The 22,287-nt window shown below is 47.4% G+C and overlaps 1 protein-coding gene and 1 long non-coding RNA gene across 18 annotated transcripts in view; one reads left to right on the top strand and one right to left on the bottom strand.

The window, feature by feature from the left end:
• Positions 1-22,242, top strand: part of Mast4 (microtubule associated serine/threonine kinase family member 4) — a 598,008-nt gene extending 575,766 nt beyond the window's left edge. For 9 of the 16 annotated variants that reach the window (XM_087613906.1, XM_087613902.1, XM_087613898.1 and 6 more), the window contains 6 exon segments: positions 42-242; positions 2,597-2,826; positions 3,574-3,696; positions 12,804-12,940; positions 15,394-15,575; positions 15,871-22,242. In XM_087613906.1, coding sequence (XP_087470032.1) covers positions 42-242; positions 2,597-2,826; positions 3,574-3,696; positions 12,804-12,940; positions 15,394-15,575; positions 15,871-19,763 — 4,766 coding nt within the window. In that variant the 3' untranslated portion in view covers positions 19,764-22,242. 16 annotated transcript variants of the gene reach the window in all.
• Positions 1,004-17,615, bottom strand: LOC147996041 (uncharacterized). 2 transcript variants are annotated; one of them, XR_015673851.1, is made up of 3 exons: positions 17,508-17,615; positions 1,327-1,389; positions 1,004-1,211 (listed from the first exon to the last, which is right to left on the bottom strand). It is a non-coding gene; the product is annotated as an uncharacterized LOC147996041 (long non-coding RNA). The 2 variants fall into 2 exon arrangements; XR_015673855.1 differs by lacking the exon at positions 17,508-17,615 and adding an exon at positions 1,718-3,163.
• Positions 22,243-22,287: the final 45 nt, after the last annotated feature.

Raw genomic sequence — 22,287 nt, 5'->3', positions numbered from 1 at the left:
TAACTTTTCCTGAATGTGTTTGTTCCTTCTTCTCTGTACAGTTGGCAGTTTTTCAGAGCACTTGGATCAGATAAATGGGCGAAGCGAGTGTGTGGACAGTACAGATAATTCCTCAAAGCCATCCAGTGAATCTGCTTCTCACATGGCCCGACAGCGATTAGAAAGCACAGAGAAAAAGAAAATGTCCGGGAAAGTCACAAAGTCCCTCTCTGCCAGTGCTCTGTCCCTCATGATCCCAGGAGGTAGAGAGACATCAACTCGCATGAAATTGTGTGATTTGTGCATGTGCACCCTTCCCTCCCCCCCCATCTGGAATGCTGATTGAAATGCAAAATTGCATGAGGCAATCACGAGTGGGATCCCAGGACAGCTCTCAAGACCTCCGGGGCAGCCAGAGAGCGTGTGCATCTCCATCTCAGCTCACATTCTGTATCTGGGGAGGAGGCTAGAGATGTTTCTTTCCCATGAGGGCGGGTTTCATTTGTTTCCTTAAAGCCTTTTTCTCCCCATGAGCTAAATAGTGAATTTCGCTCCCTGGGATAATTCTTCTGTAGACCGCGCACTGTGTATGTTCTTTACAGAGCTGTTTACAGCCTGCGCGTTGGAAACCCAGGTATGATTTGCTTCATCTAGTTAATGAGGGAACAGACGCAGAATGTAAACTTTACATTTCCGGAGATGGCAGAGGCTTTCGTCATGGGAGGTCGTGAAATAAGATGCTTTCCAAATCTGGTGGACTGAGCTTTGCTTTCTTTGCTGATCTGTGTCGTGTTTTGGGGAAATCGGACTTAATTACGGTTTTGTTGGATTACCGTGTTTTCCTACAACTTAGTTTGCATCTACTGATCAGTAAGTCTGGAGTGATTCCCCTGGCAGAGATGAAATGTACACACTGGTAGTCGTGATATCATTCAGAGGTGGGGGAGGGCTGCAAATTGAATTCTTTTATAGATGACATGTATTGGGAAGAATTCAAATTACATAACATTGTCAAAGAGATTACTTAACTTTTTACATTTTTATTAGTGCAAAAAAACCCAAAAAACCCGAGAAGGCATTATATAAATTCCTTTGCTAGGAAACACCCCATTGAGCCCCATAAAGCATTCAACTTCCGTCTGTTGTCTATACGGTCATGCATACTTCAAAGGTGCATCAGGGAAGGGCAGTTCAGTGTGGTCTAGTCCATGTGTACACACAGGTAAAGTAGCCTGCACAGTGGAAAAAGGGGAGAGTCACACCTTTTGTAGCAGAAAGGGAGACCCACCGTGTGGTTAAGAAGGGGGAATCCTAGCCTTCCCACGGTTTGCATCTTAAGCATCTGACCTGTCCTCCGCTCACATGACATGAAGGTTCCCATCCACCAAGTGACCTCTTTTTCTACGTGGCCTTTGGATTAGACAGAAAAGAGAGTCAATGTGGCACATGGAGTCAGAGTAAAAGGACACTTGCAGTAACACTTAGCTTCCCTCTTGTTTGGACGACAGAAGACTTAGAACACATGTAGTATGAATGCTTTCACCGTATAGTGACCATATGAGGTCCTTCCATGCCCTTGTGAGTCTCCAGCATTACTGGGCACCTCATTCTCACACATACACACACACACACACACACACACACACACACACACACACACGTTTCATGAGCAATCACATACAGTGAGCTTGCATCCTAATCTGGCTCTGGCTGCTAGAGTATGACACTCATAAGTTACCTGTTTAGTAGATCTGTTGTTCATGGCTGAGATGCCCATAGTCAAGGCCTCAGCAGATACGATGTCTTGTTTTGCACAGACAGCGTATCTTAAAGGTTCTCTGGCCTCTTCCAGAAACACATCACCAGAGGCAGAACCCTCAGAGTCTCATTATTTTCCAAATACTCCTCTGAATATTGTTATCTTGGTGGTTAGGATTCAGCTTCTGAGCTCTGGGGAGCACAAATGCAACAGAGTGGAGAATGGTATTGGGGAGGTGAGCTGATTTGCTCATAACACATGTTTCTGACCTTCCTTACCCTTGAAGCTACTATGTGAAGAGAGCAGCTGTAACCGCAGTCAGTCTTTTATAGTTAAGTTTCTCAATTGAAATGAGTTACTGTGTACTGGCCCAGTAATTTTACAAAAACCAGCTGGTACTTACTTGGCCATTGTTCTCCCGGCCTTTTGTGTTTGGAAAGTCATGTTAAATTGTTTAGTGTATGATTTAGAGAAGAGTCTTTCTCATTATACATTTAGTCTGCTCTTGAAAGAATCACTGTAAACACATGCACCTATAAACTTCTTATCTCACTGAAATAATTTAAAGACACCCCAACCAGAGACATCTTTGTGTAGCAAATCTAAAAATTCTCAGTTTTAGAGTATTGATTGAAACGTTAGTTAAACCAGACACTTCTACTATCCCCTTGTCAGGCTTGAGTTTTGCATCCACACCAGTTACCAGTAAAAGCATTTTCTGCATTACTATTCATTTTGCCGTTAGAAATAAAGGGACTTGTTTATGACCATTCTTTGTTTTCCTGGTTATGGTGGGGCTCCCCATGGGAATAGTGGCTGTGGCCCAGATCCGCCTTGATGCCGGCTTCTTTGTTGCAGATATGTTTGCTGTATCTCCATTGGGAAGTCCAATGTCCCCACACTCCCTGTCTTCAGACCCTTCTTCTTCTCGGGATTCCTCTCCCAGCCGAGATTCTTCTGCAGCGTCTGCTAGTCCCCATCAGCCCATCGTGATCCACAGTTCAGGGAAGAACTATGGATTTACCATCCGAGCCATCCGCGTGTATGTGGGGGACAGTGACATCTACACGGTGCACCATATCGTCTGGGTAAGAACAGACCCTCTTTCTTGTCTGCTTTCCTTTCCAAGCAGCCTGGAGTATACGCCTGTTGACTGAAGCAGAGTTGATCCTGATGTTTTCTCTGTTTCCGTGGTACTTGGGACCCATTTTATTTCCCTTTTAATGTCCTTGTCTCTATTTCTGTGGTAGAACTGGGTATAGCCCACACTAGTCATTTTTCCTAACTCTGCCCAGTTTCTGTAATTGCTTGCCCATTCTTATGTTCCAATCTGGTGAACATGAAGACCACCCTCTTTATATCCCTATACTGTCCTTTAAAAAAAAAACATTTATTTCATTTTCAATGACGTGTATGTCTCAGTACAATTGATCATAGAGGCCAAAGGTGCTGTTTAGCCCAGAGCTGGAGTTAAGAGACAACTGGGAACCACCTAGCATGGGTTCTGGGCACTGAGTTCAGATCCTCTGCACGAGCAGTGCTCTAACTGCAAAGCCAACTCTCCAGCCCCCGCCCTCTGCATTGCTTTTTCTTGCTTTTCACAAATGACATTCCCGCTCACGTGAGATTTTTTTATGTAAGGAAACATGGAAATTCTCCTATTTTAGAACAGTATCAGAAAAGGAGCCATGCCTTTTTGAGTCCGTACTAGGAGCTTAGGAGCTTAGGATCAGTCCCAAAGTGACTGCAAACATCCTGACAGAAGAAACAGCAGGCGTCAGGGCTGTGATTTGGTGACTCATGAGACTGTCCTCTCCTCTGCTCTTGGACTACAGAACGTAGAAGAAGGAAGTCCCGCCTGCCAGGCCGGGCTAAAGGCCGGCGATCTGATCACACACATCAATGGAGAGCCAGTCCATGGACTCGTCCACACAGAAGTCATTGAGCTCCTGCTGAAGGTACCGTCTTCCTATGTCCTGGCCAGCAAGGCAGCAGGAACCCCAGGGAGTCAGCACTGTGAGATCAGGTTCTCTGTGGCAGGGCCGGCTGGCTCCCTAGTCAGTCCCACCACTGGAAGGGAATGTAGTGGTCAGAAATGGGAGAAAAGCTATTATGACCTCTGGTTTCATGCTGTGAGAAGGTGTCCCTTTTTTTTTTTCCTTTTTATTGAATTTTTTTAATTTACATTTCAAATGTTATTCCCTTTCCCGGTTTCCGGGGTATAAACCCCCTATCCCATTCCCCTCCTCTTTTTCAATAAGGGTGTTCCCCTCCCCAGTCACCCTCCCTTCCCACCCATCCCCACATTCCCCTACACTGGGGGAGTCCAGCCTTGGCAGGACCAAGGGCTTCTCCTTCCATTGGTGCCCAACAAGGCTACATATGCAGCTGAAGTGATGGGTCTGTCCATGTATAGTCTTTGGTTTAGTCCCTGGGAGCTCTGGTTGTTGCCATTGTTGTTCTTATGGGGTTGCACCCCTTCAGCTCTTTCAATCCTTTCTCTAATTCCTCCAGTGGGGGTCCTGTTCTCAGTTCAGTGGTTTCCTGCTAACATTGACCTCTGTATTTGTCAGGCTCTGGCTGTGCCTCTCAGGAGGCAGCTATATCTGGCTCCTGTCAGCATGCACTTCTTAGTGAGAAGGTGTCCTTGAATCTGCACTCTTACTACCCACAGCTGCTTCTCACTGCCAGCCCTACAGAACATGACTTCTCTTTGTCTGTATGCCTCACGTCGTAGATTCCATTTGGGAATCACCAGTTCTAAGGGTGAACATCAGTAGATGCTACTCTAGTGTAGGCGGAGGCAAAGTACCACGGAACTGGGAAGGCAGGTGTAAGGCTTCTAAGAGTTGGCACTCGTTTTAAGGCAGGACTTTAGAAGTATTTACATGCGCTCTAAATGATAAGTAGAAGAATGGTCCTAGCGGTGCAGGGCTCCTCTCCCTCCCTCTCCTTCACAACCTAAGTTAAGTTTCCATGGGGACCATTTCTTACTTAAAAGGAGCATTGACTGAAGCCTCTGGGCATCAGACCCCAGAACACAGGAATATAAATGGAGAACAGTGTACGTCTATCCTCTCAGGCGAGCCTTTCGAGATTCGTGATTTGCTTCGTGCTAACCCCAGAATATAAAGTTGAAGATACAAAGATAGCTGAACTTGAATTTAATTTTAAATTTTTCTCATTAAAAAAAAAAACCCTACTTTATCCGGAATGAGAATCATAGTCCATCCTTAAACAATTTTTGGACAACCAGCTAGAAAGATTTGAGCGTCAGCAAATAAAAACCCATTAGGGATACACAGGATAAATGTGTACAACTGTAAGCCCCTATGCGTGGATTAAATAACATTTGAGACCTCATAAATATTATTGATACAGGGACTAAGGGATGTTCTTTGCTCTCAGAGAGTACAGGACATGTATATAAGAAAAACAAGTTAATTATCCCAGACTGAAGCAGAGAACGAACATTGTGCTTCTAGAGAGAACGTTCTAAGTAGGGAGAGGCATGCCAGGCGAGTGACAGTGACCTGGAACTTGAAAGAAAATAAGGAATTTTGAAGGCGCTGGCAGAAGGGTGGGTGTACAAGTCTTTGAAACACAGATGCATTTAAATGCCTGCCCTCCCACCCCCGCTTCCCATCATTCCCCCGACTCATCCAAGGACCAGTTTTCAAAGGGCTTAGGGTCTAAGGATCCAAAATCGATAGTCTCTGCATCCTCAGGTCCAGGGTGAGCTAGGGGACAGAAAGCTGTTTTTCTTCCTTAACTCATGGTATTAATTAAAAATTGGCTCCGGTGTAGGGCTCAGCAAGTTTACAGAGTTAAGATGAACCTCGGCATTTTCCTTCATATCCCAATGTGACAACAGGAAGATGGCTCAGAAGGCTACTTCAGATCCGAGTAACTTAGTTCTAGTTCTACCCAGCAATCCTTCCTTTTAATTTCTGTCTAACTAGGGAAGGGATTAACAGTCCCAGTTAAGCATCTCAGAGATGGGAGGCTGGGTGGATCTGCTGACTTTTGAGATTCCCGGGCTGTGAAAACCACCCGAAGCTGTCTTAGACCACCCAGGACAAACATCAAGAAGGAACACAGACTCTGAGTCCCTCCAGCCACTTCGCCCACAGTCTGTGTGTGATCCTGTGGTCCCCCGTCTTGTGGGAGAGAGTCTGGAATGACTGTGGAGAGCTCGTCTCCTGTGTCTTTCAGTTTTGTGGGGACTGTTGAGAACAGCGGACAAAGGTCATGATATCCAAAGTCCCTTGGCCCTATCCAAGAACTCACTTAGGAGCTGGAGAATAATTCTCTCAGTTCCCAGCTATCCTACCAGTGCCTTAGATCAGTGATATTTTTAAAGCTACTTTTTTGTTTGTCTCTCTGTGCAACATTGACTGTCCTAGAACTCACTCTGTAGATCAGGCTGGCCTCAAACTCAGGTACTCCCCTGCCTCTGCCTCCCATAGTGCTGGGATTAAAGGCGTGTGCCATCACCGCCTGGCAAGCTGAAGGAAGTCTAAGTTATAAATGGTAATTGTCTTAGTTTGCTTCGATTGCCAGGGAAGACCATGGTCAAAAGCTACTTGGGGAAGAAAGGTTCTATTTCGCCTTAGAACTTGTAGTCAGTTCATCATGAGGAGATGAAGGGCAGGAGCCTGGAGGCAGGGACTGAAACGGAGGCCGGGGAAGAACACTGCTTCCTTAGTCTTTGTTCCTTTATGCTCCAAGGCCATCTGCTCATGGGTGGCACGGTCACCATGGTCACCGCTGGGCCCTGCCCTCCTACATTGATGAAAGAATCAAGACAACCTCCCACATGACTCATCTTCTCAGTCTAGGATTCCTCTTCCTAGACTACCCTAGTTTGTGTCAAATTGATTAAAAATCCTTAACAGCACAGGTATAAATAAATACATACATGCATTAATTATTATATATTATATTGTTTACATATATACATGTAAATATTTATTTTTATCTATGCAGGTTAGTGATACATATATTATATGTATATAATATAATGTATAATATATTCATGTATATATCAATATAGAAATATATATTTTATATATGTATTGTGCTCTTCATAACAGTAGCATGTTATATGTAAAGTAGCTCCTACCTCAGCCTGTGTTTATCTCATAGCATACAGATGTTTATGGAAGAAGAGAAAAGTAAGCTGAATTTATGTTGTATCTTAACGTGACTCTGTATTTCTATACCCTCTCTTCTTGCTTCTGTGAGATTGTGTATGTAGTCCTCCTCCCCCTGGAAAGGTTTTTGGAAATGTCTCAGAGAACCAGCCGGCCCTCTGTGTGAACTTTTACCTCACCTTGTGACTGGGATCACCTCCTACAACCTATGGCTCTATCACAGGGTACAGTCACTTTGGGTCACTGAAAGGATGCAAGCATGGTAGGGCGCACCACGCCTTGGCACCTTCGGAAGCCATAGAATGCTCTGGCACCCACTTAAGGCAGTAGATCCTGCCTCTGGTTTATAAAGGAAGCACTCAAGGGCAGTAACCAGTGTAACAAGCCAAGGAAAATGCAAGGGATTTAATTATCGCCCTGGTGAACTGAGTAATCACGCAGCATTCTTCCAAACTTGAACAGCAATTCTTGAACAATGAGTGTAAAATGACCAGCATTGGCAGTGGGCTTCTAATCTCTATGGCCTGCTTCACACTGGGGTGGCAGGCTCTGTTTAGTATTCCTGGCTGTCGTGCACATGGTCTTTCATACCTGCTAAGTATTTAGAGCATCTCATGGCATCCTTGGATAACAATGGCAAGATCACTAGTGTATGTACATGTATAGAAGAACATAAACTACATGCATCTGTCTTATGGACTGAGAACACCAAGAGCATTTCCTACATCCCATTGCTGCATGCTTAGTCTCTTTTTCCCTTCCGGGGTTGAAGGTAGACCTACTGTGGAAGCTGCAGCTCACGTGTACAGGGAGGTGGGTCCATCAGCAGTCAGCAGTGTAGACTCCAGGGACGAGGGGACGTTCAGCTCCCTCATACCTTCCCTTTCAAAAGAGCTTGGTCACAGGACAACATCAGTCTTTCTAAAAGAACTTCATGGTCTTCCTTTATACCCTTCAGTCATAACTTCATTGTCTTTCCTTTGCCCTTCCATCATAGATGGAGTCCGTAATGTTCCGGTTTTCAGCTCTTGAGCAAATGATAACATATCAGGCTTAACCCCTGCAATCAGGAAACTTTCCATTCAACCATATGGCTTTGTTTAAATTCTTGGTGCTTAAGAGAATCTCTAGGCCTCACCAGCACTTGGTTTAGTAACTTCAGGAACTCTGGGAGCTTTTCAAGCATTGGGGGGGGGGGGGAGGGGGCAACCAAATGATAGGATTGACATCCTTCCATATTTGTTGAGAACCTGGTATTTCCAGAACTTTGGGCTAAATACTGTGAGTCATCTAACTCAACACAGGAAAACAGCCAACGGGGAGCTGAGGTTATAGTTCAGTTGGTAAAGTTCTTCCCTTGCAAGCATGGCGACTTGAGTTTGATCCTCTAGGACAGTGGTTCTCAGCCTTCCTAATAGTGCTGTGACCCTTTGTTACAGTTCCTCGTGTGGTGGTGACCCCAAGTCATAAGACTGCTACTTCATAACTGTAATCTTGCTACTGTTACGAATCCTAATGTAAACATCGGATATGCAGGATATCTGATAATGTGACCCCCCACCAAAGGGGTCATGACCCACAGGTTGAGAACCACTACTCTAGAACCCTACGGAGTGCAGACACTTGGACTCAGTGGCTTTTGTGTTCTCACCACTGGGGAAGCAGAGACAGGAGCATCTCTGGCTTTGCTGGCCAGACAGGTTAGCCTACTTGGTAACTTCCAGATCATATATCAAGAAACAAGGTAAACAGCACCAGAGAAAAACCAGCTAAGGGTGTCTTCTGACTGAACATGCTTACACATGTGCGCGCGCGCGCGCGCGCGCACACACACACACACACACACACACACACACACACACACACACACACACACACACGATCCTACCCAGCACGCATACACATATATAGCTAATGCAGCAAGAGTACTTGGCACCCGCCAGGCTCTGCTGGGTTTTACACAAATTCATGTGACCCTCCATTATTCTCTGAGGCAGATGCTATATATAGAAGTGTCCCCATTTTCCAGTCACACAAACCATAGAGAGACACGAGCAAGGCAGCCACAACCATCTGCTAGGATGATGATTTCAACCTAGGCAGTGTGAGTCAGAGGCCGCGCTTTCAAGGCCTACCACACGCTTCTCCAACACATGCATCGAATCACCAGTACCTCATAGTCTAATGCTCACAGCAGGAAGCCCTAGGAGCACCAGGCTATAATCAAAGTGCTGAACCTGAGGAACAGACTGTAAGCATGGCAGAAGTTCTGAAGTAGGAAAGGCTACCAGCACACACTGAAAAAGCAGGAGAACCAGGGGCTAATGTGTGCAGGCCTATACAGATGGCTGGAGAGTTATTACATTGGGATTGTCCAGGCAACGTAGATAGAAAGGCAAGTGTGAGGTGGGTGGGTGGGTCTCGTAGGTTGAAACCTTGGTTCATGTTGGGTTAAGGTGTGCAAGCAGCCTGGAGCTAGGGCGGAGAATGAGAGTCAGGGACGCCCAGAAGAAAGATGTCCTACCCCGGCTGAGCTTTACAAAGATCAGATAGAGACAGTGGTCCTCTGTTACCTAAGGCCAACTAAAACTGACAAAGCCAGGCTGAGACCTTGACAGTACTCATTTCAGCCCACTTAAAATCCCTTCCCTCCCAATGTGCACGAATCACGAAAAGACTGACAAGTAAAAGTGAATTAACCGGACATCCAGCAGCAGTCTGCTTGCCCGGGTTGTCTCAGTTGTTGCTGCTACTGTTTCTCCAAGTTCTCTCATGCCTCAGGTTCCTTGTAGCGCCTGCTGTAGCTAGGTGGATCCACTAGGTGGCAGGCTTCGCAAACAGCACCCAATAGTTTTTAGTCACTTAACCATTTCTACTGATGCTCCTGATTAATATTTGCACGATGCATCCTGTGAATTTTTATTGCAGGAGCTGTCTCTGGTGTGTGTGCCTGTCAGTCAAACAAATTGCTTTCTGAAAGGTCACGGGTAGAAACAAAGGAAAAGTAGGCTTAGTTTTTGTTGAAGGAGGCATTTACGCAGAGCCCAAAACATGCTGAGTCAGCAGGCCCTGATCCTCTCTCTTTTCTGATGAGAAGCCTTCTTAATTTGTACCCTATTTATCTTACACAGTTTTATCATGCTTATGCCTCCTTCATTTCCCAGCGTTCTGGTTCTCTGAGCATGGCCCGTGATGTCATGCTGGCCACCACTGTGGTGAACACAAGCCAGACACTGGAGAGGTAGAGAGAAGCGGGCACCTGTTGCCCACGTGGAGCAGGTTGGGCAGGAGAAACACTAGGGGATGAAGGACAGAGTAGCCAGGCTCTGTCGGTTCCACTCACCATCGTGACTCTGAGAACAAGAATCTTGGGGTCCTTGAAACTGTTGTCCATAGTCTGACAATGACAACCCTTTCTCCCCTCGGGAGTAGTGACCCGAGCCTCGGATCTTGATCACAGGAATGAAGATTATACATGGGAATGGCTTTAAAGCTAAACTGTGTTTTTAAAACACCGGGTGGCATTGTTAGCCTCCTACAAAGATACCAAAGTCTGAGCCGGGTGTGATGGGACATGACCACAGTTCTAGCCCTCCAGAGGCTGATGAGGAAGGGCTGACACAAGTTTGAGGCCAGCGTGGGCTACCTTGTGAGTTCTGGACCAGCCTGGTCTACAGTGTTAGACCGTGCTTTAAGAAGAAAAAAGAAAGGCAGTGTTGAGATGCATTTGAATACAGGCTGCAGTGGCTCACGGGATAAGACAGCCCTAGTGATCACATGGAGACGTGTGCACTCAGTGTAGGTGTATGCTACCTTGTTGCCCCAATCAATCATGGGGGGGGGGATGGGGGTGGGGGTTAAGATGTCGTATCATCACGGGTTCGTTCGGTTTATGAAGACCTCCTCCTAAGAACCTTCAATAGTGAACTTTTCATTTGGTCAGAAATAGGCCAACCTCTCCCATTAAAGTAAATGTAAACATTTTAAAGTTTTGCATCTACGTGTAGGACATACAACTTACCTTTCTGTTGGAATTCAGACCCCATCTACCCAAAATATTTTCCGTAAATGTATTATTAGATGGGCGATTATACTTCTACAATGATATGTGAAGAACACTATGAAGGCAGTCATAAAACACGGTGTCTTTTCAGTAATAAACTAGAGGTAAGACATAAGCAAAGAGCTCCCTGAGGCACCGGTGGTCAACCTGTGGGTCGTAACCACCTGGGGCTTGCATATCAGATATCCCGCATATCAGATGTTTACAATAGGATTCATAACAGCAGTAAGATTACAGTTTTGAAGTAGCAATGAAATAATTTTATGGTTGGGGGTCACCACAACATGAGGAACTGTATTAAAGGGTTCACAGCATTGGGGAGATTGAGAACCACTGCCCTTAAGAAATGGAAATAACCAGTGAACCATCAACTCACAGAACCGAAACTCAGAAAAGAGTAAGAGTGGGGCGAGACACCAGTCGGCAGCTGGCGCAAAGCACATCCTTGGAGAATCTTTGATGAGAGATTTTCAGACACGTGAATTGGAAAATAGCCGCGAATATGACATTAAAATTGTTTATAAGACATGCAGATGTTTTACACATGCTCGAAGGGAAAAACTAGTATGCACTAGGGATGACATAGCTTTGTAATTTAATGCCAGAGACTTGCTTAGCATGCTCCGAGGCCCTCAGTCTGACTCTCAACACTTTCTCCTCAAAAACAATTAAAACCCAGCAGGAAATAGATTGAAATATCACCCATTGCAGTTGAGTGGAGATTTCAATGTTTTTTTTTTTTTTTTTTTTCCCTTTGACTTACGAGTTCCCGTTTTTCTTCTTATAATGGCATGAGATACGTCCCCGATCTGGGGAAAGAAGGTAGATATCAGCCAAGCAGAGATCCACTTTCCCAGTCTCCGTTCCCACCACAGTCATCTTCCCACTGCTCTGTATAGCTTAAAACTTAGCTTCTAGGCAGTCGCCCTGGCATTTTACAAAGCCCTTGTTCTGGGGCTATGCGTCCTTTCAAGTTTATCGTAGCCACCTCTGACTTTGAAAGGCTCTATTTAGTCCCTGGCTGTTCTGACATGCAAGACGAGACTCTAGGTACCAGAGTCTCTGCCCACCTGACCCGGCGGCACCCCTAGGCCTGGTTGCTATGCACCTTCGTTTCCAGGACCTGCCTGGTAACTCCCACCCCAAGGTGAAGGGAAAAGGACTCAGAAGCCCACCGGGAATCACGTCACTGCGCATGACCTGGTTAGAGAGCGTTCCCCATAGGCTGGCACATAACTTCCCAGCTCTGCAAGGTGACAGGTTTTATGACAATAAGAGAGGAACCTTCCAACATCATTACAAATAAAAGTCTCATTCGGTTCCATCACTGTACAATTTCTAGGTCAGAGGAAAACAGCGGAACAGAGAAGGAAGGAAAATATATCAAGCAAGACCAGACAGCTCCCGGGCACATGTCTATTTAATACATATGGATGAAGATAGCTGTTATTTATAGAGTCCTTCCCATGTGTCATGTCACACTTGGTGCTGAAGGCTTTGCAAACTCTCACTCACTCCTCTGCTGAGCTCTAGGAGGAGGCGGGGTCCTGCTGGGAGCTGGTACAGTGTATGAGCTTGTACAATGTAGGGCAAGCGGTCCTACCGACCCTGGATTTGACTCCAATATACGGACTCCCACCTCCAGCCCACCCACCAAAGAGACCAGTTACTTCACCTACCCCATTTGGATCTAAGGACCTCCTGGGTCCTGCGTTACTTAGCAGCAGGGGGCGCCTTCACACGGTGAACCTCTCTTTTTACTTGTCTTTGGATCTCTCGGTTCTGATCTTGCGTCTACATGGCGTTCCTTTTTAACATCACCTCAACATTATTTTTTTTTTTATAGAGTGGGAATAAGGTGTCAATCACCACTACCCCATTTGAGAACACATCGATTAAAACGGGACCAGCCAGGAGAAACAGTTACAAGGGCCGGATGGTGAGACGAAGCAAGAAGTCCAAGAAGAAGGAAAGTCTAGAAAGGTAAGTAGGGCCGGCCTTCTTTAAAAGGTCGGCCTCTACCTGTGTTGCGTAAAATATATTCCTTCAGAAATGCATCTGAGAAAGGTTATGTTTCCCTGTGTATGAGAAATGCCACGCCACAGTTCACAGTCGACATTCAAGTTCAGTGGCATAGCATGGATAGCAGGAAGAGTTACTGCTCTCACTCTATAAAGATCGCTGCTGTTCTCTAGCTCATGAAAAGTCCTTTGCTGATTTAAGGGGGAAAAAAATTCTGGTGTGTATATGTGCAGGTACACACATGCCACAGTCCATCAGAGATCAGAAGACAGCTTTTTGAGCAAGTTCTCTCTCTCAACCCTAGGCTCAGGGGACTGACCTCAGGTGGTCATGCTCCTGTGAGAAGTACCTTTACCTGCCGAGCCATCGTGGCCCCACCGCTGTTTTTGTTTCTCTTTATGTTGTTGCTGTATTTGTTTAAGCCTTCGGACATCATGTCAGAGGAGTTGGATTCGACATGATTAAGGAAGTCTTTTATTGCTTGTCTATTTTCCAATATTATATATTACGTGTACACACACACACACACACACACACACACACACACACGCCTTTCAAATAAGCCTGGAAGTAAAGGCTCTGTGTGACTGAAATCTAGCGAGGTGGCTCACATTGGCAAATGAGGGAGTCACCAACCATTCCACGTACAGACTAAAGCATGCGCGAGTCTGCTCTGGGGAAGGGTGTTTCTTCCCAGTCTAGGCATGGCTCCTTGGAGCTACCATACGTAGTCAGGATCCTTTGTTCACTTGAACCGGAGTCTCCTCGTGCTATCTTTGGATAGAATATAAAAAGAAGTGATCTAATAAAAGTGCTTTATTAACTCCAAGAAAAAAACAAAGTCATATAAGCAGGAAAATGTAAAGAACACAGCTGAGATGGAGAGCCCTGCAGGAACCACTTAAGTAGTCAGATTGGTTTGGGGGTCAGGGAGCATATGGTATTAGGAGGTAGAGGTGACTTTTTATGAGTTTATTTCTAATTTTATGGTGATGTTTTGAGGCTCTTCGGTTTGGTTTGTTAAGTAATGGGCCTGGGCCTCTTACACATAAGCAAGCATTCTACCATGGGGCAACACCCTTGACCTTCTTTTTACTCTTTGCTATTGTCGTGTTTTGGAATGGAGTCCCAGTTCCTCAGGGTAGGCTTAAATTCCCCTGGTAGCTTTGTTTAAATTCATTTTGTAGCCTAGACAGACCTTGAATTTGAGATCCTCTGGCTTCCGATGTGCCGGGATTACAGACCCTGCAGTTCCTGACTCAGTCTCTCATTTTTCATGGTTGGATCACAACAGATAAGCCCCAAGCCTGGGAACCAGATAACCACATAAGCATATGAGTTATAGAGTATGTTCTACATACTACAGGGACGGGCAGGAATAGAAAGGGGATCATTCTGCGGACTGGGAAGAAAACAGAGGACTTCACGGGCTTACAGAGCCATCTGCCGGCGTTTTATGTGCATGGTGTTCTGCCTGCCCGTATGTCCATGTGCCGCATGCTTGTCTGGGGCCCGTAGAGACCGGAAGACAGTGGCAGGTTCCCTGAAATTGAAGTTAGAGATGGTCGAGATCCACCAGGTGGTTGCCGGGAATCATACCTGGGTCCTCAGAAAGAACAGCCAATGAGCGCCCTTAACTGCTGAGCGATCACTCCAGCTCCTTGTCTGTCATTTCATCCTAAATACATCCATTTCCCTTTCACACAAGTTCTAAGATCACTCTGGGTCTCTTGAAGGGACACTTTATATTTTCATTATTTCCTCAGGTTACACAGGAAAGTGTTTAAAGTCTAGCATTATGACAGCTATCTGTTTTAAGCTTACCGGGGCTAGCTTAGGCATCTGTGGTAAAAAGTCCTGTGTGCAGCTACAGCACTGATAAGCCTTGAGCACCCGTCCACTTTTGTGTGCGTTTTTATCTGCCGCTCACTGGTGATACATTGGTCCCAGCCTCTCCGTGCTTTCCATGTAAGCACACAGCATACATTGTGCGGGGAATATTTAACAGTCCACAGTGGACAACAAGCAGAACAAACCAGCCCTTTACAGATAAAAGCCTCTGCCCCAAACCTGTTACTGTAAAGTCAATCTATACCCAAGTCAGTAGTTACTGGAAGAAAAAGTCTTATCTTTTGATTAAGTCACATCAGTACATCCAAGGCATAAATGTACTCAGAAGTCGAGTTTTAATATTTTATAACTTTCTCACTGTCTCTTGCTGTTTGGAATTAAGACATTCTTCATGTGTACTGTCAGCCTCCTAAGCCACGAGAAAGTTGTCTGTACAGAGTTGGCATGCTACCGTTTGGTAGGTCGACTGTCTTGTCACTGTGTGACAGGGTGGGGCTGAAGACTTAGCTATCATGGGGATTGTTTTAAGAAGGCTCTGAGCCTATGCTCCTGTCTCCACTCAGGAGGAGATCTCTCTTCAAGAAGCTAGCCAAGCAGCCTTCCCCTTTACTCCACACCAGCCGCAGTTTCTCCTGCTTAAACCGGTCCCTGTCATCTGGAGAGAGCCTCCCTGGTTCCCCAACTCACAGCTTGTCCCCACGATCTCCAACACCCAGCTATCGTTCTACCCCCGATTTCCCATCAGGTAAGTAGATCTTCTAGCCTAGACAGCCCTAGAAAGGGAGGTATGAACCAGGCGAGGCTTTGGGAAGGCAGGCTGGATCTCACATGACAGACAGCACTCACAGAGAGGACACAACTGGGGACGATTCTGACCATGAGAACATAGCAGGTTAGAGGGCCATGGGGAAGCTTGTAAAAAGCCTTCCCTGGACTTCTAGGACCAGGAGTTGACTTTCTATAGACCAGGATGGGATGGGAGTACAGGAAGAAATGGGAAGGCATCTGGTTGCTCATCATCTTGTGTTTTCCACCCACAGGTACAAATTCTTCCCAGAGCAGCTCCCCAAGTTCAAGTGCCCCCAATTCTCCAGCAGGTTCAGGGCACATCCGGCCCAGCACCCTCCATGGCCTGGCCCCCAAACTCAGTGGGCAGCGATATCGATCTGGAAGACGGAAGTCAGCTGGCAGCATCCCGCTCTCCCCGCTGGCCAGGACACCCTCTCCAACTCCACAACCTACCTCTCCTCAGCGTTCACCATCCCCACTGTTGGGACATTCCCTGGGCAGTGCCAAGATCACTCAGGCCTTTCCGAGCAAGATGCACTCTCCCCCCACAATCGTCAGACATATTGTGAGGCCAAAGAGCGCAGAGCCTCCCCGCTCCCCACTGCTGAAGAGGGTGCAGTCTGAGGAAAAGTTGTCACCCTCCTATGGCAGTGACAAGAAGCACCTGTGCTCCCGCAAGCATAGCCTGGAGGTGACACAAGAGGAGGTACAGAGGGAGCAGTGTCAGCGGGAAGTGATGCTGCAGAGCCTAGAGGAGAATGTATATGACGCGCCTTCCCTCAGTCGGGCCAGGCCGGTAGAGCAAGGCTGTCTGAAACGCCCTGTGTCCCGGAAGATGGGCAGGCAAGAGTCTGCAGATGACCTGGACCGGGACAAGCTGAAGGCCAAGGTTGTAGTAAAGAAACCAGAGGAGAAACATGAACCCCACCAGAAACCTCACAGCCTTGGTAGTGATTCAGAAAGCTATGCCCTCTTCAGGCTGGAGGAGAGAGAGAAAAAAGTGTACCCCAAGGGATTGGAAAGGTCAGGTCACTTTGAAAACACATCAGCAGAGTCACCTTCAGTGGGCAGCCTGCTGAAGGACACTCTTCACAAGCAGGCCAGTGTGAGGGCCAGCGAGGGGGTGACCTTAGATGGGGCAGCATGCAGTCTGGCCCCCGGGGAGCACAGCCAATCTCTTGGTGACTTTAAACGGGCCTCGGCTTCTGGCAACCTCCACGATAGTGTGTGCCCCATCTCTGACAGGCCTGCTCCTGGAAAGGTTGAATACTCAGAGAAGGCCTCTCAGGCCAAAGAGCTCCTTCGAAGTGAGAAACTAGACAGCAAGCTGGCCAATATTGATTACCTCAGAAAGAAAATGTCATTGGATGACAAAGATGACAGCCACTGTGCCATCCTGAAACCCAAGATAACGTCTAGCACCCATGAATGCCTGCTGGGGAACCCCGTACGACCCATGGCTGGGCAACAAGAGACCCTGTCAGCCTCTGAGAACCGGGCATTCATCAATAGTACTCACACACCTCAGATGAGTGGTGTTTCCTTTGTTCCTCTCAAAGCCCTAGCTGGCCGGGTAGAGAATGGAGGGGAGAAACCAGGCTTAGCTGTTCCGGAGTCCCCTGTCAGGAAGAGCCCCTCTGAGTATAAGCTGGAGGGCAGGTCAGTTTCATGCCTGAAGCCGATCGAAGGCACCCTGGACATCGCTCTCCTCTCTGGACCTCATGCTTCCAAAACAGAGCCTTCCCCAGAGCCTGCACAGAGCCCCAGCCCAGGCATCAACGTGGGACCGTCGGTGCCACCAGCTCTTCCCGGTAGCAGTGGGAAAAAGGGAGATTCCGCTAGCCTGAGAGAGCCTTCCTCAGCCAACTTAAAAGTGAATAAATCTTACCTGCAGGAGCCTCGGTTCCTGCCCCCGAGCCGGGCTCTTCAGGACTCTCTCGCTGCTCCTGGGCCAGACCGGAAGTCAAAGCAGGAGAGGACGATCATTCATCCTTCTGCCAGGAGCACAGCAACTGTCACAGAGAGCAACCGCCAGCAGAAAGAGAGTGGCCCGGCCACACACCAAGACCGCTCCACCGACACCAAGGTCCTCCCTGGCCCAGGGCAAACCCTACACAATGCGGACCCGCCCAGGCTGTGTACCCGTGCGCCACTCCCACCGGAAGCGGCTTCGAAGGAGAAGCCGTGTCTGAAGGAACCATCTGCAAAGGTGAAAAGTGAGTGGTCCGCCATAAGGAATGATGGACACAGAGATCCCTGTGTGAAGCTATGTCCTGCAGAGGCTGGTAAAGTCAGTGACAGTTCCAAACCCCTCCCTTCTGGGGGAAGGACCCATCCTGATTTCTACAAGCAGACCCAGACTTCGGAGAAAGCATGGGCATGTGCAAAAACAAACCACAAAGATAGCCAAGATGAGGTGAAGTCCCTGGCCAGGGAGGACTCCTTACACTCAGCCTCACTTTTGTATGAAAAGGAGGTAGGCCAGGCAAGAAAAGGCCCAGAACCCAAACCTGAAGTCCCAGCTACCCGGTGCCCTTCTCAGCCGCCAGGAATTGAGGGGGAGAAGAGCGAAAAGCTCTCTGCTGCCCCCTCTTTGCAGAAACAGGCTCCCAAGGAGCCAGACAGGAAGGAACAGGCCCTGCAAAGGTCTGGAGGCGGTGGCCCTCAACAGCCCCCATCCACCAAAGAGCTGGCTAACTCAGCAGCTTGGCAGCATAGCAGTTCTCCAAGCCACCCTTTAAAGAAGGAGCCGGGGACCAAAGCTGCCGCTGCAGAAGCAAGCATCAGCCTTCAGGACACTCCCCGATCTGCTACAACCACCACCACTGCCATTGCCACAGCCACCACCAGTGCTGGGCACAGTGACTGCAGTAGCCATAAGTCCCGGCCTGGCCCTGACCCCAGCCCTTCAAAAGCTAAGCACCAAGACAGGCCCCTCTCCTCACAGAAGCTGAGTGCTGGGTCTGCAAAAGGCAAAGAGCCTGTCTCTCAACCCATTGGTGGTTCCGTCAGAGAGGGCAAGGGTGGCAGCAAGGGCCAATCGGACACATTTTCTGCCATCCCGGCCACCCAGGGCAAAGCAAGTGATGTGCTTGATCAGGGAGAAGGTAGGGTCACTATCATACTCCACACCGAAGAGAGTCTTCTAGATGCCAAACTGAAAGCCACCAATGGAGGGGGTCCCCCAGAGATGCAGGAGAAGCATCTACCCAGACAAGGACATCCAGGGCTCAGCGAAGCTGCAGACCAGAAGCTTCTCGCTGCTGGTGAAAAGCAAAGCCTGTCTCCAAAGCATCCCAAACCATCCACTGTGAAAGATTACCCCGGTCTGTGCAGACAGACAGACAAAAGCCCAGGTCAGCAGGCGACCATCGGGGACAGGAAGGCAGAAGGGAAGAAATGCACAGAAGCACTTTATGTTCCAGCCCCAGAGGGCTACAAGCTGGAAGCTAGTCCTTCCTTCCACCATGGTGAGTCCGGACTCAAAGGCGCAGAGAGGCCAGCCGTAGGCATGGGGAAAGGCTTCTCTGAGTCCAAGGGGAAAGGACCTTGTCCCCAGAAACCACCAGCTGAAGCAGTCAAGCCCGGCGGCATGAAACGGTCACCCTCTGCCACTGTGCAGAGCTCTCTCCGCTCAGCTGCACCCCTGGAAAAATCTCTGAGTTACTCAGCCAGCTTTCCTGAGGCTCAGCCTGGAGTGCGAGAGGTCACTGCAGCCAGCAGCAGCCCCTCATCTGCCAAGGCTGCAGGGGGGACCTCAGAGGGCCCAGCCCCCAGCAGCAGGGACCACAGGAAGTCTGGAGGAGACAGCCGAAACCAAATGATAAAGAGTGACTCTCTACCCTCCTTCCGCCTCTCCAACTCTACCCTGGAGTCACATTTCCAGGATCCACAGGTGCCCAGCATGGCAGGCCACCGAGACAGGGCACTGTCAGTAACTGCCGCCACAGGAGAACCCAAAGGGAGAGAGCTTACCCAGCCTCCCCCAGTCAGGAAACAGAATGTGGGCAAAGACGTGACCAGAGCACCCCCAGTGCCAAGTGCAGATCGCTCGCTCCCTCTTTCCTCAGAGAAAGACTTCGTGGTTCGGCAGAGAAGGGGCAAAGAGAGCTTGCGGAGCAGTCCTCAGAAAAAGGCCTCCTAACATGCAGCTCTGGTGGCAGGGCTGTGAGACCCAGCCCAAGCATAGCTGTGACCGGGTCTTTGTCACCTTACAAACCAGCACTGTATGGGAATGTCCGCCAAGCAGAGCCCCGAGGCTCACTGAAGAGGAGGAGAGACAGAAAAAAGAGAACTCTCTTCCAGATGCCTTCCCAGTAGAAACCGGTAAAACTGTTGCCAAGATAGTGTTTGTACAAAACCTGCCTTCCCAGAGATGTGTTGGTGAGGAAGAGAATCTCTCTCTGTACATAACCTAGCAATGTGTTTGGTTCGGGATGTAGAGTGTGTACCTTGCTGCTGACCACCTTGTTGACCGAAGCTTTTCTAAATGAACACGTTTGTTTTTACCGCCTAATTATAAAATGTAGTCATGAAGCAAAGTGGTCAGCCCCGGGGGAGGGGAGGGTGAAAATAGAAACCTGCCCGTGACCACGAGGTGTTTTTGGTCTGTGGTTTGAGAATAGTTCAAGGCTCCATTCGTAGAAGTAGAGTTAAAGATGAAAGGAAGCCCTAAATACAGTAGATGATGAGTTTTTGTGTGTATATTTAACCAGGATTTCTGATTGTACTGAATCTGGCTACCTGTATATCTCTGAGCTGCTGCATTTGGACCCCTCCACTAGGAGTGGCCAGGACAGGGGGAGCTGGGCATCTATATGACAGCCCTTGTAGGGGACATTTTGACCCTTAGGTCTAAGTGGCCAAAAAGGCAATTGCCCTTGTCTCTGGATTATATGTCTGGTGTTCACCGGAGGGCACACAGGGACTTATAAAGACACTGCAGGTCAGCTTGCTTGCTTTCTTTCTTTCCTTCCCTCCCTTCCAAGCTCTTACCCTCAGGCCTTTACGCTGTGAGTCCAAGAAGCACACGTTTACGGCGGGCACTGTACAGGGGCCCTGCCGGTGAGGAAACAGGAAAATCCCTGGCTGCACACAGATCTGCTAGCACTTAGGTGGAACAACATGCATTAGGCGTCGGAAGAGGTTTTAAATTTGCTTTTGTTGAGGAGAAGGACGGGGGGTGGGGGGGTGGATTTTGGCATCATAGCATATATATTAAAAAAAATAATCAGGACATCAGATACATTTTAATACATAGCTGGGGCCTTACGTTGTAGATGAAGCTTGCTGTTTTTAGCAAGTTCCTGGGTTTCACATTCATTTCTGATGCATCGAATAGCTCCACACATTTCATAACACAGTCTCTTTATTTGTATGCAAAAAAACCCACTTTACTGTATTAATAAAGAGCGTCATTTTGTAACAAAGTGACTGGAGCTATTTGGTGCTTGGATGTGAGCATCCTTTTTACTTTTGCTAAGCCTTATTTAAATTTTGTATACCATGAAATATGTAGAACTTGTCAGATCATCCTAGCTCTGAGGGTTTTTCTGGGTTGTTTCTGTTGTTGCGATAGGTTTTTATGTTTTGTTTCGTTTTTTGTTTTGTTTTGTTTCGACGGCTCGTTTTGAATTGTAAGACGGCACTTGCTGACTAAGACACAACGCAGACACACTTTTGTAAGTTGCTTGGGATCCATAACAAGACTCTGTTCTCTAAGAGGAAAAAAAAATTACAAATGAGTAATGAATCCAGCTCCTGACCCCTTGGGGGTGTCTCGGGTGTCTGTACACCATAGGGTTGTTTATACGAGCACAGCCCTGTGGATTGTAAATCACCTAGTGAGGTTGTAAGCACTCCAGAAACAAAGGCATTGCATCACCAACTGCTTGGGTTGCCCTTGGTTGCAAAGCCAGTTGGCGGTGGGAAAAGGAAAGAAAAAGGGAGCGTCCGCCCCACCCCTGTCTCCCCACCCCCATACATTCTAGCCATCCCTCATTGCTACATTACAAAACTGTAGAACAAATAAATATTTTTTACAAGAACTCAAACGGGTCTCAAAAAAAAAAAAATGGTCTCAAAGCTTACAGTGCATATCTGGTTGGCAGATCTAATAGCCCAATCGTTCTCCACTCAGACATCAAGACAGGTCTGTCCAGGAGGTAGTTCATGGCTTATAGCCTTTGCTTTTTAACTGTCCGGGTTTTCTTTAAAGCACAGCTAGCTGCTTGTTTACAAAGGATATTTTTATGTATATTTTGTATAGTGTATTATCATCATTTTGCCAAATTTGTTTTGCATTTTGGATGAATAGAAGAGTACTTAAGGTTGCTTATGTGTGATACCTGTTCGTTGTTGTGAGGTCTCCCCAACCAGCTGGTAGTATTTCTCCCGTGTTCTCTTTGGTCAGTCTCTATGTGGTTGTAAGACGTGCCCCTCGGTAGCACTCCCAGCTCTAGACTTACCAGCTTCTGTCTGTTAGGACCTGTGCAATAAAGTGTTTGCAGTCTTATTTTCTCTGAGAAATACCCCCCATGAATGTCATAATTGTTGTATATTGAACAAATATTTATACTTATGCAGTCGCATAACGTTGAATAAAAATTTAGCATGAAAGATAACTAGTGTGTCTTTTTGAGTATGTACGTATCTATGCATGCCACAAA

This window comes from Rattus norvegicus, chromosome 2, assembly GCF_021556685.1.
Source record: "Rattus norvegicus strain SHRSP/BbbUtx chromosome 2, alternate assembly SHRSP_T2T, whole genome shotgun sequence".
In the NCBI taxonomy this organism is placed as follows: domain Eukaryota; kingdom Metazoa; phylum Chordata; class Mammalia; order Rodentia; family Muridae; genus Rattus; species Rattus norvegicus.
Note: the sequence above shows the minus strand (reverse complement) of the source record. Positions and strands in the feature narration are given on the sequence as shown.